At 47.9% G+C, this 14,146-nt stretch overlaps 1 protein-coding gene across 1 annotated transcript in view; it reads left to right on the top strand.

The window, feature by feature from the left end:
* Positions 1–14,146, top strand: part of EML6 (EMAP like 6) — a 253,307-nt gene that overhangs the window by 225,513 nt on the left and 13,648 nt on the right. The window contains exons 28-31 of the mRNA XM_064277085.1: positions 5,947–6,025; positions 9,389–9,518; positions 11,469–11,567; positions 12,706–12,879. Of these exons, the coding sequence (XP_064133155.1) occupies positions 5,947–6,025; positions 9,389–9,518; positions 11,469–11,567; positions 12,706–12,879 (482 nt within the window). The remainder of the gene's footprint in view (positions 1–5,946; positions 6,026–9,388; positions 9,519–11,468; positions 11,568–12,705; positions 12,880–14,146) is intronic.

The raw sequence follows: 14,146 nt of genomic DNA, 5'->3' as shown, positions 1-14,146 counted from the left end.
TCAGCAAAATTTTACTTGGGTGTGATATCAATGATATTGTTTGATAATATCCGAATTCTTTTGGATCACCTTTCTTTGGAATGGGCACAAATATAGATTTCTTCCAGATGGTTGGCCAGGTAGCTGTCCTCCAAATTTCTTGGCATAGATAAGTAAGTACCTCCAGCACTCCAACCATTTGTTGAAATATCTCAATTGGTAATCTGTCAATTCCTGGAGCCTTGTTTTTCACTAATGCCCTCAGTGCAGTTTGGACTTCTTCCTTCAGTACTCTCAGTTCTTGATCATATGCTGCCTCCTGAAATGATTGAACGTTGACCAGTTCTTTTTGGTACAGTGACCCTGTGTATTCCTTCCATCTTCTTTTGATGCTTCCTGCGTCATTCAATTTTTTGCCCATAGAACCAAACCCAACCACTTATTGCTGTCGAGATGATTCTGACTCCTAGCAACTCTATAGGGCAGAAGAGAACTGCCCCACAGGGTTTCCAATGAGTGGCTGGTAGATTCGAACTGCTAACCTTTTAGTTAACAGCTGAGCTCTTAACCACTGTGGTCCTTCAACATTGCAATATGAGAATTGAATTTTTCCTTCAGTTCTTTCAGCTTGAGAAATGCTGAGTGTGTTCTTCCTTTTCGGTTTTCTAACTCTAGGTCTTTGCATAGTTCATGGTAATACTTTACTTGTCTTCTTGAGCATTAAAAATCTTTCGTTCCGCTCTTTTACTTCATCATTTCTTCCTTTCGCTTTAGCTACTCTACATTCAAGAGCAAGTTTCAGAGTCTCCTCTGCCATCCATTTTGGTCTTTTCTTTTTTCCTGTCTTTTTAATGACCTTTTGCTTTCTTCATGTATGATGTCCTTGATGTCATCCTACAACTCATCTGGTCTTCAGCCATTAGTGTTCAATGTGTCAAATTTATTCTTGAGATGGTCTCTAAATTCAGATGGAATATACTCAAGTTCATACTTTGGCTCTTGTGAACATGTTTTAATTTTCTTCAGCTTCAACTTGAACTTGCATATGAGCAATTGATGGTCTGTTTCACAGTTGGGCCCTGGCCTTGTTCTGACTGATGATATTGAGCTCCTCCATCGTCTCTTTTCACAGATGTAGTAGATTTGATTGTTTATTCTATCCAGTGAGGTCTGGATGTAATAAATATAAAAATTACTGAATTACTTTGCATTCTTTCTTAAAAATTATTTTTGCTGTCTTCAAAATCCAGTGTGCATTTTACAGTTACAGCACATTTGAATTTGACTAGACAAATTCAAGTTCTTAAGAGCCACATGTGGCCAGTGGCCACCATATTGGACAGCATACTTCTCTCACTGACTTTTTAGAAACAATCTCTCCTGGTCCTCCTCCTATCTCTCCAACAATTCCTTCTCAGTGTCCCACCTCTGCTTCCTCTTCCAGCCCCTCACATTCTGGTGGTCCTCAGGATTTCACCTTTTCCTTCCTCTTTTTTCATTCTACACCCTCTCTCTGATCAATCTCCTATCCACCTATTGGCTGAGGATTCCCACGATCATTCCTCTGACCCCAGCCTCTCAGCTAAACCCCCAACTACTATAGCCATCCCACAGATGTCCAAATATCAGTTTGCCAAAACTGAACTCATCATCTCCCTCCATAAATCTCCTCCTGTCTCAGTCAGTGGTACCACCATCCACCCAGATATCCAAGCCAGAAACCCAGTAGTCAACTTGGATTGTTTTTCCTCCTTCACCCTCTGGAGCCAATCAATTACAAAGTCCTACGAAGTCTACTTTCTTCAAATATTTACTTGTTTCCATCTCCACAGACATGGCTTAAGTCCGAATCTTCATCTTCCTCATCCTTCCCTTGGGTCATTGCAGTAGCCTCTTCAATAGTTTTCCCATCTTCACTCTAAGTTTCTCCCACTCCATCCTTCCTGCCTTAAACTTTCAACTGAATAATTTGATCATCACCTAAAATGGCCAAGTCTGGGACTATATCAGCATTTAAAAAATAATAAGGCTGTGATGCAGGCTTCAGTCAAGAGCATTTTCAAGATGGCAGGCTTTTCGTCTGGCATCCTGTGGTTCTCCTGCCAGATTTACTTCCCTTGACTCTGCTTTGCCGCTGGGCAACTCTGCACATGGTTCTGGAAGTCACAGTGATACATTTAGCAGAATCCAGTTTCTTTTCTTGCGATAGCAGAGTGCCCCATGGCTTTGGAGACTTTTCCTAAACCTGGACTTATCCTAGAACAATAATCTTTCTCTCTTTTTCTTTCTAGAGCTCTCTCTCTTTTAATCCCAAACATCTTTGAAAATCTGATTAAAGTCATGGCTCCTTCCCCCAGAAAAAGCACACGTGCAGGTACAACTTTGCATCAGTATCAGGCAGTTCGCAGAGCTCCTGAAGCCCTTCCATGGGGCCATCGAACTTGTTGGAGGACAATTCTAAAAGGGTGCTCAGCTCATGGACTGGTTCCCACCTAAAACCAGGATCAAGGGTAGCTGAGTTCCACAAGAAATTCTGAAAACCCTTGGAGCAGCTTCTGGCACATTTTAGAATCCTCTGAGGGCACTTTAAACATTGTGTGACTAAAAATGCTAAAAAACAGTTTCAAAGGTGCATTTCTTGGCTGAATGGAGTCGCGTTCCCCACGCCCTATACGGGTCTTTATAAAAACTGCTCTGAAGGACTTTCTCTTGCAGCCTTTCCAAGCCTTTCTCTCCAGTTGGTCCTGATCTTGGGTTGCAACTGACTTTCATAACCTCCTCAGTCATTCCAGAAGCTTCTCTGAGGAGCCTTAGCTCTGACCGTCTCCTACGCATCTCAGGTCACCCTGCGCTCTGCTCCACCCTGCACTCTGCCAGGCCAGCACCTCGGGGAGGGACACAGAGGGGTAAACACCCAGGCAGTGGCCACCCTTAGTGGCCTCTGTGGAGCGAAAGCCTGTGTCAGGGAAATATCCCACACATCTTCACATGAGTCTAGGCTTTCTCATCAGCAGCTCAGCTGCTGGACAGTAGGATTACAGCAGGGACTGCCCTTCCCCTGGTCCTGCCCTGCCCACAGAATGCACCCTGTTTCTGCGGTGGAGCGGGGTACCCACGGGCCTGCAGCCTCAGAACTGGGCAGGAACAGGACTGCCTCATGACTCAACACCAAGTCACCTGCCCGAGTCCACCAGCCCCTCCTTGAGTTTCCTCCTCTGCCCCTCTTCCTCAGCAGAGCTTCCCACCTGCTCTCTGTGGATGGCAGGCCTGTCCACGGTTCTCTCCCCTCACTGTCAATTTGCTTGCTTTCTTGCCAGGCTCCCTCCTTAAATTTCTTGTCTGATGGAAGCTCCCTCTCTCCTTTGTTTGCCTGACTCACTTCAAAGGCCTGCTTGCCCCTAGGGGGCTCCTTTGTGTCTCTCCTCCCCCCACCTCTTCCCTCAACCCCCCAGCTCCCAGCTTTGACCTTTCAGGGGCTCCCTGCCAATTCCCAAGGGCACTCATCACCTTCTTAGCTCTCCCAAGCTGTGTGCCCACCAGGAGCAACCAACTGTAAAAGGGTTTATTGGGCTGAAATGGAGTGAATGCCCTGACACCTTTTGCTCTTTCCCACCTCAGCAAAGCTTTTCAGAGCCACATTTCCAATGGAATCTGAGTCTGGAAGGATCTAGATCCGTTGAAGTATGCTAAGCCTCCAGTGTTTGGCTATGTTTGACGTTTTTTTGGCAGCTCCTCCCACATCTGATGATAGAACGCTGTTTATAGCTGCCTGGCAAGAAGCCTTTAATACTTGTGTTGTGTTTTAACTTGCTTTCCTTTGGAGGCAGGGAATTGTCAAGTAAGTATCCACAGCACTCTGGAAAAGCTCAGGTGTTCGGCGAACACGCAGCACTGAGTGTCCGTGCAGAGCGCACAGCCGGGCGCAGGGGCCATCCTGACAGCCCGCTGACTTTGCCACCACGCAGGTCTCTGCCCTCTGCCCCGCTCATCTTCGTTTTGAAGCGATACGGCTGTAAAAGCATCTGCTTGTGAAATAAGAAAGAAACATTCTGAGATTGCTTGACTTTTCAGTTTTTTAACTGAAAACCAAGGTGAAAAAAAAAACCATCCGACTGCCTCTCTGTGTATATATACAGTCTCGTGTGTGTATATATAAGCGCACAGTGTCTGCTTGTATGCACACTCACACACACTGTATAATATCTTACGTATTATACAACCTGTGTGTCCCCGGAACCAAGCCCCGTGCTTCACCTCCAACGATGCCTTAGCAACCATGGCTGTAGCTGTCATCACAGACCCTGGCTTGCTTCTGTCATACACGTAAACATTCTTAGGTAAAAGAAGCCCTTGGATTTCATCCCAAAGTCCCACTAAAACAGAAGAAAGAGCAGATGTCCCGGGAAGCGATAATTAGTGGGAAGGAAGTGTCTCATTGTGAGAACCCGCCTGCCCCCGCCTGCCTCCCGAGTTTGCTCCATTTGGTGGCAATGACATCAGCCGGGGGTGTCGCTTTGCAGAGATGTGCTCTCTACCCGTTCTTCTGTGGTGACTACAATGCCTTTTGGTCCATTTTTCACATATGATTACGTAACCTGTTTTGATTGAAGAGTTTCTGAGAAAATAAAGGTGCCTTGTCTTCCCCAGCTCCAAAACGCAAGCCGTCCCAGCAGGCAAGCTGAGCTACCAGCAAACACGGGGAATCGTTAGGCCCAATTATGAGCTCAACTTGATTTGGAAACAAAACATCCATTGTGCATAGTCCCCCCGCGCCCCAACATCCAGGAGGATGCTGTTGTTTTTCCGACAACAACGTTCTCCCCAGCGCACCCTCCCAGGAGAGCAGAGTCCCCGGGCACATTCGTAACTCCACGGAGAGCGTGCGGGAAGCATTGACAAGGCTTCCTTTTTTCTCCCTATTCTGTAGGCGCTTTAGTGCAGAGTTTGCCCAGACGCATCAGGGTATGAGCATTCTGGGTTTGTAGACTGGTGCACTCTTTCGTTTCTGTCTTAGTTCTTTGCTGGCATGCTGGGGAAGCATGGTTTGTGCCACACGGGAATGTCTGTCCACTTGGAAAATGCTTGTGCATGAGGCTGCTGGTTGCTAGTGCTGCTCTAAACTGTACTAAGTTTCTCACTTGGCTTTGTTTGCTGCTTACAAGGGGATCAAGGTAATCCTTTCTCTTTGCTTATCCCAAGAGCGATCACTCGCCAGTTGGGAACAATGGGAACTGGCTCAGGCTTCCCTCCACCCTTCCTGGGCTCCTAGTCTCAGAGAAGCCTCATCCAAGAGAACCAAGAATTGGCCTAGCCAGATAGGAGCCCATCAGGGCCTACCCCGCCATAAAATTTCTTAATTAAATTGAGGTGGCGGGGCAAGTCTCCATAACTGAAAAGGGAGAAGCGACCTTGGATATGACTGTAACAGCTTAATAGAGCACAGCCCTGAGGGACAGGACAGACTGAGAGGCTCGAGTTCCTTCTCTCTTTTATCCCCTCACTTCCTGTTTCCCCTTTTGTGTAGTGAGAAGGACCTGGGCACCTCACACATACCCCATCCAGAGCCTGACTCCTAAGTCGCCATGATCAGTGGCCATGTAATTCTTAACAACTTCGGCCCATCCCTGCCTGAAAAAGGCTGGTGGGTTCAGGCAGTTATGGCCTCTTCCGTCTTGTGCTTAGCCCCTCTTTAGTTTGAAGAGAAGCCCCTCTTTGGAATCCATGGATAATGCAGGTGGAGGAGGGTGGGCAGGATTGATCCTGACTCCGGTGACTCAGGCTGCGTGGGACCATTCATGTCAGGGGTGACTTTTCTTGTGGGCAGGGGCCAGGACAGAGCAAACCCAGGTGCAGGGCCTCAGGGGAGGCGGGGGGAGGAGCTGGGCATTGGCCTTAGCTGACTGCGCAGGACAAGCCACCGTGCTACCTCTTGTTCAACGCTGTGCTTCCCCGGCCACTCTGTTCCAGGCCACCCGTCAGCCGAGCAGCTCCACAGCCTGAGAAACTCCAGAAGAACAATGTCACCAAAAAAAAGAAACTGGTCGAGGTGAGGAAGTTTAAGTGTTTTGCTTTTAAGCTGACGTGAATGTTCTAAGGCCTGCCTGGTGAACATCACCCAATGGATATGTCCCATGGATACGTTCCCAAACCAAAACCCATTGCCGTCAAGTCAATTCTGACTTGCAGTGACCCTACAGGACAGAGTAGGACTGCCCCATAGGATTTCCAAGGAGCAGCTGGTGGATTCAAACTGCCAACCTTTTGGTCAGCAGCCTAATGCTTAACCGCTGTGCCACCAGGGCCCCCAAAAGAGGTCATGAAATGCATTGGCCGGATACCTTCAAGTGAGTCCAAATGGATCAGTTGGCTCTCTCTTGTTCCCACCCCCTTCTACATACCATGTGTCCCCATCTCAGTAACCAAAATCACGTCCACTGAGGCACGTGCCTTCCCCCAGCTCTGCCACGGGGTCCTGTCGGTACTATTCTGAAATGTACCCTCAAGTCTGGCCCCTTTTCCCTGCACCCAGTACCACTCGGGCCCTCAGCATCCCTTACACACACACACAGAGAGACAAAGAGATGATGGTGCTGCACTGTCTCTGGTGTCCTTGGGCACTTACTGTGCCAGGTGCCGGGCTACATATTCCCTCTAAAGGATTTCAGATGGCCCTCACAGCCTGAGGAGGTGCTGTTGGTGTTCCCATTTTACAGATGAGGACACTGTGGCTCAGGAACGGTCACTGACATGCCCAGGCTCACCAAGCCAGTAAGTAGAGAGGGATTTGAGCTCAGTGGTTGAGACGTCAGACGCTGTTTTCACAGAGCTGCCTCCTGACTGTTCTTCCTGCCTCCAGACACTCGTCTCTGACATGCTTGCTGCCCCCACAGCGAGCACTTTACATTGTAAATCTCATGCCAACTCACCCCAGCCGATGGGATTTAAGTCAAGGCTTCAAAACGTTACCCGGAGGCGCCTTCCAAGCTCATCACCTGTAATTCTTCACCGCCACTCAAATCTCCAACCCCAAACTGACCCCTTAATGTTCTCTGAGCCTGCCTCAGACTTTCAAGCCCCCGTGTTTTTATTCAAGGAGCCCTGGTGGCGCAGTGGTTAAATGCTAGGCTGCTAACCAAAAGGTGGGAGATTTGAACCCACCAGCCATTCCACGAGAGAAAGATGTGCCAGTCTACTTCTGTAATGATTTACAGCCTTGGAAACCCTGTGGGGCAGTTCTACTCTGTCCTGTAGGGCCGCTTGCTATGAGTCAGAATCAACTCAATGGTAACGGGTTTGGTTTTGTTTTTTTTTTTGTATCTTTATTCCTTCTGCTTAGGAGGTTCTCCTGCCCCCTTCCCACACACTGGTTCTCCCCAGCCCTTTCTGTGCAATCTTCCCTGATGCGGCGTCCCACCCTCTCCCCACACCCCATCCCCACAGCCCTCACCACACACCCTACTGCCATTATTTCTTACTCAGCTGTCTCCCTTGATAGACTGTAAATTCACTGAGACCAGAAAACCCGTCTTCAAATTTTTTGTTGGAAGGCCCCCCCGAAAAAACCCACTGCTCGAGTCGATTCTGACTTACAGCAACCCTACAGGACAGAGTAGAACTGCCCCATTTGGTTTCCAAGGCTGCAAACCTTTATGGAAGCAGATTGCCACATCTTTCTCCTGAGGAATGGCTAGTGGATTGGAACCACCTTTTACTGGAAAGGGAGAGGGGATTTATTGGGAGGATTTATTTTGGAACACAGCACAGGTCAGGAAATGTGCTAAGCTTCAAGAAAGACAGGATCCAGGAGCTGAAAAGCCATCCTACACCAAGATGGTGCCTCCCTTCTGCCTAACAGGGCCTTTTGTGTGTCTGTCACATCCTTCCCTTTCTCTAAAAAAACTTGAAAGACTTTACCTGCATGCAGTAGACTGTGGGTGCCTCCCAGCACTTGAGCTTACATCTCCTCAGTTAACTAAACAGCCAACGCTACCACTGTCCCAATTCTAAAGTCCTGGGGCAGACAGTCTGGCTGGCCCATTTGGGGTCACCAGGAGAGGGGCACAGTGACATATTGCACACCGTATTTCTAGAAAACATACTTGGGAGGAGCTACCCTCCAGAAGGGAGACTGAGGCATGGACAGACACTGGCTAAGTTGAATGGAGAAGGACTTTCAACATGAGAGACTTTTTTTTTTAATTGTGCTTTAGGTGAGCAAATTAGTTTCTCATTAAATAGTTAATACACAAACTGTTTTGTGACATTAGTTGCCAACCCCTGGATGGGTCAACACTCTCCCTTTCTCCACCTGTTTCCATTCCCTGTTTCCATTCATCCAGTTTTCCTGTCCCTTCCTGCCTTCTTGTCTTTGCTTTTGGGCTGGTGTGCCCATTTAGCCTCATAGACATGAATGAACTACAAAGAACGTTCTTTCATGTGAGAGGTTTTCTAAAAAAGCAAAAACATCAAGATAGGAAAGCTTGTAATATGTGGGCTAAATAGACAAGTCAGCTTGACCAAGGGATACAGAAAGTAAGTCAGAGTTGTGGGTAGGGGCTAATGTGCCAACTTAAGGAGTTTGGGCTTTATCCCACAGGCAGTGAGAGACAGTGAAAGCTTTTGAGTAAGGAAGTGTCACGGTATTTAGTTGAATTAATCCAATATTGGCCATGGGTGTGCTTGGGAGAGAAGAAAGGGCAGCATCAGAGACACTAGACAAGAAGAGAAGAAGGACTTACATCTTAACCTTGTATCCCACCAACCAGCACAGCACCTGGCCAGATACATGCTTAATACAGATCGTGAGTGGAACTGAATGAATCTCCACTGCTCTTTGCCATGGAAGACAAGACAGGAAGAGAGAAACTGTAAACCCAGAACAGTATGGAGTTGTTTAAAAAAAAAAAAATGCGAATGTGTAGAAACTTTGTGGGCAAGCACCGAGCACCAGAATGAACATGGCATCTGCCTCCGTTTCTGCCCCGCCAATCCTGGTTTTTATTTAGGGGAGTTTATTTTTTTATCAGAGCAGATCTCTGTGCCACCATTCAGCTCATTCACAGAGCACCTGCCAAGGCCCAGACAGAACGCTGCTAAGTAACTTTTGCGCGGTGGCAAGTCAGGAGACTTTGGCTCCCCTGAGGACCCAGGAAGTAGATCTACCTTATGTAGAAAACGAATTATAAGTCTGTGCATAATCTGTCATCCTTAGCATTTCAGAGGACCAGGTAAAGGGCTGTGTAAATTTTATCCTTAGCTAATCAAGAAGCAAAATGTTGCTATTGTGTGGTTGTTCCCACCAAGAGCCAGCTAGTGCTGAGGGCGCACACAGCTGTTCACACAGCATAGGTTTGTTTCTCTGCTCTTAGTTCCTCTAAGGGTCTGCTGTGGTCTCTGTGTGTGAATGTAGGAGCTGGCTTTAGACCATGTGTTTGGCTACCGAGGATTCGACTGTCGCAATAACCTGCATTACCTAAATGATGGGGCCGACATCATCTTCCACACAGCAGCAGCCGGTGTCGTTCAGAACCTCTCCACAGGTAACTCAGCCACCTTCCCGATTCCGGCTTTTATTTCTAACTCTTTTATGTACTTCCCACTCTTCAGGTGCCGAAAAGCTTAAGTGTTTTTCTTCGCTTTACAGCCATTCCATGCAGTTCCAGACTGGTATCACTTATTCTAGAAAATGCTAGATTCATGTTCCAAGAATCAGAACCCTCTGATCTTTGGCGTCAGCCCGGCCTTGCCTTGTAGACCCTACAAGTGAGGTATCGTTGGAAGTCCTTGTTTACATCAGCTCCCCTGAGACTGAGGGACGCAGAGAAGCCAGAAAGAGGAGTGAGGAGTGGACGGATTCTTTAAAGATCATAACCAAGAACAAACCACAAGGGAACTTTTCTGATTAATTTTTAACTGATCAGCTTTTTAGCAGCTCTGATTTCCAAGTTTTGTTTGTCTTGACTACTTAGCCAATGAAAATTATACCAATTAAACAAGGAACAGAAATGCTCAAAGTGTCCCATGACAAAATGATGACTCTTAAATTTAAAAAGTTAGGAAACGTTTCCAACAAAAAGAAACATCCAGAAACTAATTTAACAGACCCCCACTAACAGAGGCGTAGCTAGGGTAGGGCAGGTATCGCACATCTCTGTGTGCATGGCACCATTGAGCAGTTCCTGTCAACCAGGTATGACCAGCAGTGTATCTACAGAAAATGGCGCCTACGGCAAGCACTGAAATTGTACCCCTGTGCAAACAACTGACACCCCTGTTTTAGATAACTTTACCATAATATCAGCTCAGAATTACAAGTCAAGCTTGTTAATATTTTTTAATTAACGCATTACCATGCGTGAGGAGAGATGTTGGGCCGTACCTAGTTACTAGAAACTGCTTAGTGGTGCCCCTTGTCCAGGGCCAGTGCACTACCCTAGATACACCACTGACCCCATATCTCCACCACCTATTTGCTTCATATCTCAAAACAAACCTTTTTAAGATTTTTATGCCCCACCGAGTTCTGCATCGTTGTTCATGTGTAGCTTTAGAGGGTGAAATCACTGGTACGTATTGATTTGTGTCATTTGCAGGGTGGGGAGCTTGAAATTTTCTATACATTTTCTCAAGTTCCCAGCCCCATATTATCGTTTTTAGTAGCAATATGCCATTCCCTTGTATATCCACATCATCATTCACCTCTCAGTGTTGGGCATGTGGTGGGCCCACAGTGGCCACTTTGGATGTCAGCAAACCCATTTACTGCAATAAATGGTAAAGTGTTTCTTCCACTTCCTCCCACTTCCCATGATGTGCACTGAGTTAGGGCTGTAGGGACCGAAGCCGTCACCTGTGCCAACCAGGCACCCAAGTGGATTGGCACTTTGATAAATAAAGCCAAGCCCATTGCCGTTGAGTGGATTCTGACTCACAGTGACCCTATCGGACAGAGTAGAACTGCCCCATATGGTTTCCAAAGAGCAACTGGTGGATTCAAACTGCTGACCTTTTGGTTAGCAGCCGAGTTCTTGACCACTGTGCCACCAGGGCACCAAATAAAGACGACCAAAAGGGAATTGCCAAGTAGACCTGTTCCTGTTCCACAGTCTCCCCTTTTGGATGATTACGTGACATGTTGTGCTGAGTCGTGCGTTGTTGAGGATTGTGGCACCCTCGGGCCTTTGCAATGGGCAGGAGGAAACGTCACACCCCATCATTTTGGACTGTGACTTGGAAGCTGCTGGACGTGACCTGTACTTTGGACCCACATAAGATTAGGTTGGAATGGAGTTTGTTCTCCCAGACCTAGAACACATGAAAAATTTTTAAAAGTGATCTTCTTCTCCCTAGGGATGATCTTAAAAGTGAGAATTTAGGAATTTTACATGCTCACTTTTACAAGGCATTTCCAATGACTCTGCTTGAAGCTTTGGGGTTGCCCTGAGAGGTACTTGGGGTCGCTGTTCACCCTCCATGATCCTCTCTCCTAGGGAGCCAGAGCTTCTACCTGGAGCACACAGATGACATCCTCTGCCTCACTGTGAACCAGCACCCCAAGTACAGAAACGTGGTGGCCACCAGCCAGATAGGTAGGTGGGTCTCCCCGAAGGTCCTCCCAGTTGAGCAGGGGCATTGACTTATTAGCAGTTACTGGGGGAGGGAGTGGGCAGGCTGCTGACACCCACCATTTCTTGTTGACCTTGCTGTTGGGTTTGAGCCCTGATTGTGTCTGTGCTCCTGAGTTAACTCTGACTCGTTGCTGTTGAGTCGATTCTGGCTCATAGCAACCCTACAGGACAGAGTTGAACTGCCCCGTAGGGTTTCCAAGGAACAGCTAGTAGATTCCAACTGCCAACCTTTTGGTTAGTAGCTACGCTCTTAACCAGTGCGCCACCAGGGCTCTCTGACAATCCACATCCTGGTGGACTTGGGAGGATACTGTTTCAGACCTCACGTGTCCAATGCAGAGCCCAGGACTGGAGGCAGGTGGTTGTGCTTGGCAAGAAGAGAATAATGCTTTGACGTTGTCTGATAGGTTCATCTGAACCTCCCCCAACACACATGCCTGCACCCTGGGAAACTGCCAGTGACAAATGTGAGCAGATTCACATTTGTGAAAAGTTTTTTTTTTCATTTTTTTTTTTTTTTTACTTTGTCATTTCCAACACAGTTTTTACAACCCTATCTTCCTGCTTGTTTCCATTGACCTCATGTTCATTTTTTAATTTCTTTGGAACTTTCTGATGCTGGTGTTAAGCGCTTCGCTATTAGACACATGACTTATCTTAGCTATTGTTTTCCCTTGACGCTTCCTCATTGCCATTGCCCACCCAATGCAGGTGACGGGCCGGAAGCCCCAGGTAAGGCTGTTCCATCCGTGAGTAGTCTGAATCTGCACAGCAAAATCCTATCGGTGTATCACGTTTGCTGGTTGTATCTAGCTGAATGGCAGATACAAGTCAGTGACCTCACCAGTTTCCTTTGTATAAAATCCGCCATGACTGTGTGTGTTGGATGTAACCATCCTAGGTCTCTGCCTTTAAAAGCACAGCCCATGTTTCCCATAGTCTTCCTCCTCTGGCCAGGTTGGGCTCAGGTCTCTTAGGCCCAGTAGCTGGAATGCCCCTAAGCATTTTTCTCAGAAAGGCTCTTAAATGGGCCTGCGGGTTGGTTGCCTTGGCTTGGCTGTTCTTCAGCCTTGCTCTCTGTCATGCCTCCCACACCCAGGGACAACTCCTTCAATCCACATTTGGGACGCCATGACCAAACACACCCTGTCCATGCTGCGGTGCTTCCACTCGAAGGGGGTGAATTACATCAACTTCAGCGCCACCGGGAAGCTCCTGGTGTCGGTGGGCGTGGACCCCGAGCACACCATCACTGTCTGGCGTTGGCAGGAAGGTAATGAAGCTGGGGTTTCTGTCCGTACACCGTGAGCTGGGCTCCACCCTAGGTCTGCCCCACCACACAGGCCCTGCTGCCGGGTCAGCAGAAACCAGGGCTCTCGGGATTCTGGAGCACCTGCTGCTCAACGGCTGCTACCGGCTGGTGGGCTAGTCCTGCCGGTTAGTGCAGGGTCTCTAGGCTCTCTGGGAAGGGCCCCGCCGATGGCAGCTCCCTCCTCAGACAGAAGGCAGCAGCCTCCTCCATTCCCGCCCTTCCAACCCAGCCTTCCCTGTCCTCAGCGTTTCTTCAGGCGGCCCTTGAATTCTAGAGTCACAGTCTCAGCAGACCAAATGCCTCGTAACAGAAACTGTCTCAGAGGCACGTTTTTTGTTTCTTTTTGACATTTTAAGTTTTTTGAAAGGGGCATTTATTTTACAATTAAGGTTTACTGGTATTACTTGTTATGTACTTTATTAGCTTTATATTACGTGAAGTAAATGTATTGTTTGCTTTACTTTAATGTAGCAGAATTGCTTTTTTGCACTCCTGCAACACACACACAAGCTGCTACTAAATTTCTGGTCGTTTCAGGATCAAAGACGTGCGATCTCCCAAGCATAAGCTCAGGTCAGGCACTGCTCCGGCTGGGGAAAAGCAGACCAATTCGTCAGCACATCAATGAGATCTGGCTCGGGCCGCACAGCCTGTGTCGGGGCACCCCAAGCCAGGGCCACTTCTCCACACCAGGCTTCTCCAATCCCATTCCTTCATCCATGGAGGGATGGCCAAAGATCAGCAGGCGGAGCCCCTGGCTGGCGGGCGGTAGACTCACGATGAGACTCACTTATTGTGTTCCATCAGGAGGAAACTGGGCCCCTGGTACCAGTAGGTTGTGTCCACATGGCCCACAATGGGTGTCTTGGGGATACAGCTTCGTTCCTTGTGATGTTGGGAGGCCAGCTGACTGTAGACTCAGCCCCAGATGGGATAGGAGCATCTTCAATATAGACTCATCTTAGGGTTGGAAGACTCGAAGAAGTCATCCTGTCCAGTTAGGATCCATCACCCATCCCACAGAGAAATTCCTCCTGGTGTTTCCTGACAGGCTGAGTTCCATCCTCTGCTTGAATACTTCTCGGGACGTGGCTCTCATCACTTCATGAAGCAGCTCACCCACTGTTGGGAAGCTGTCATTAGAAAGCCCTTTCTAACGGGGGGGCATGATGTGCCTTGTGATGCCTTTCTCCTGAGGTACTAACTTTGCTCTCTACTGTGGCCTGTA

Source organism: Loxodonta africana, chromosome 26 (genome assembly GCF_030014295.1).
Source record: "Loxodonta africana isolate mLoxAfr1 chromosome 26, mLoxAfr1.hap2, whole genome shotgun sequence".
Lineage (NCBI taxonomy): Eukaryota > Metazoa > Chordata > Mammalia > Proboscidea > Elephantidae > Loxodonta > Loxodonta africana.
Note: the sequence above shows the minus strand (reverse complement) of the source record. Positions and strands in the feature narration are given on the sequence as shown.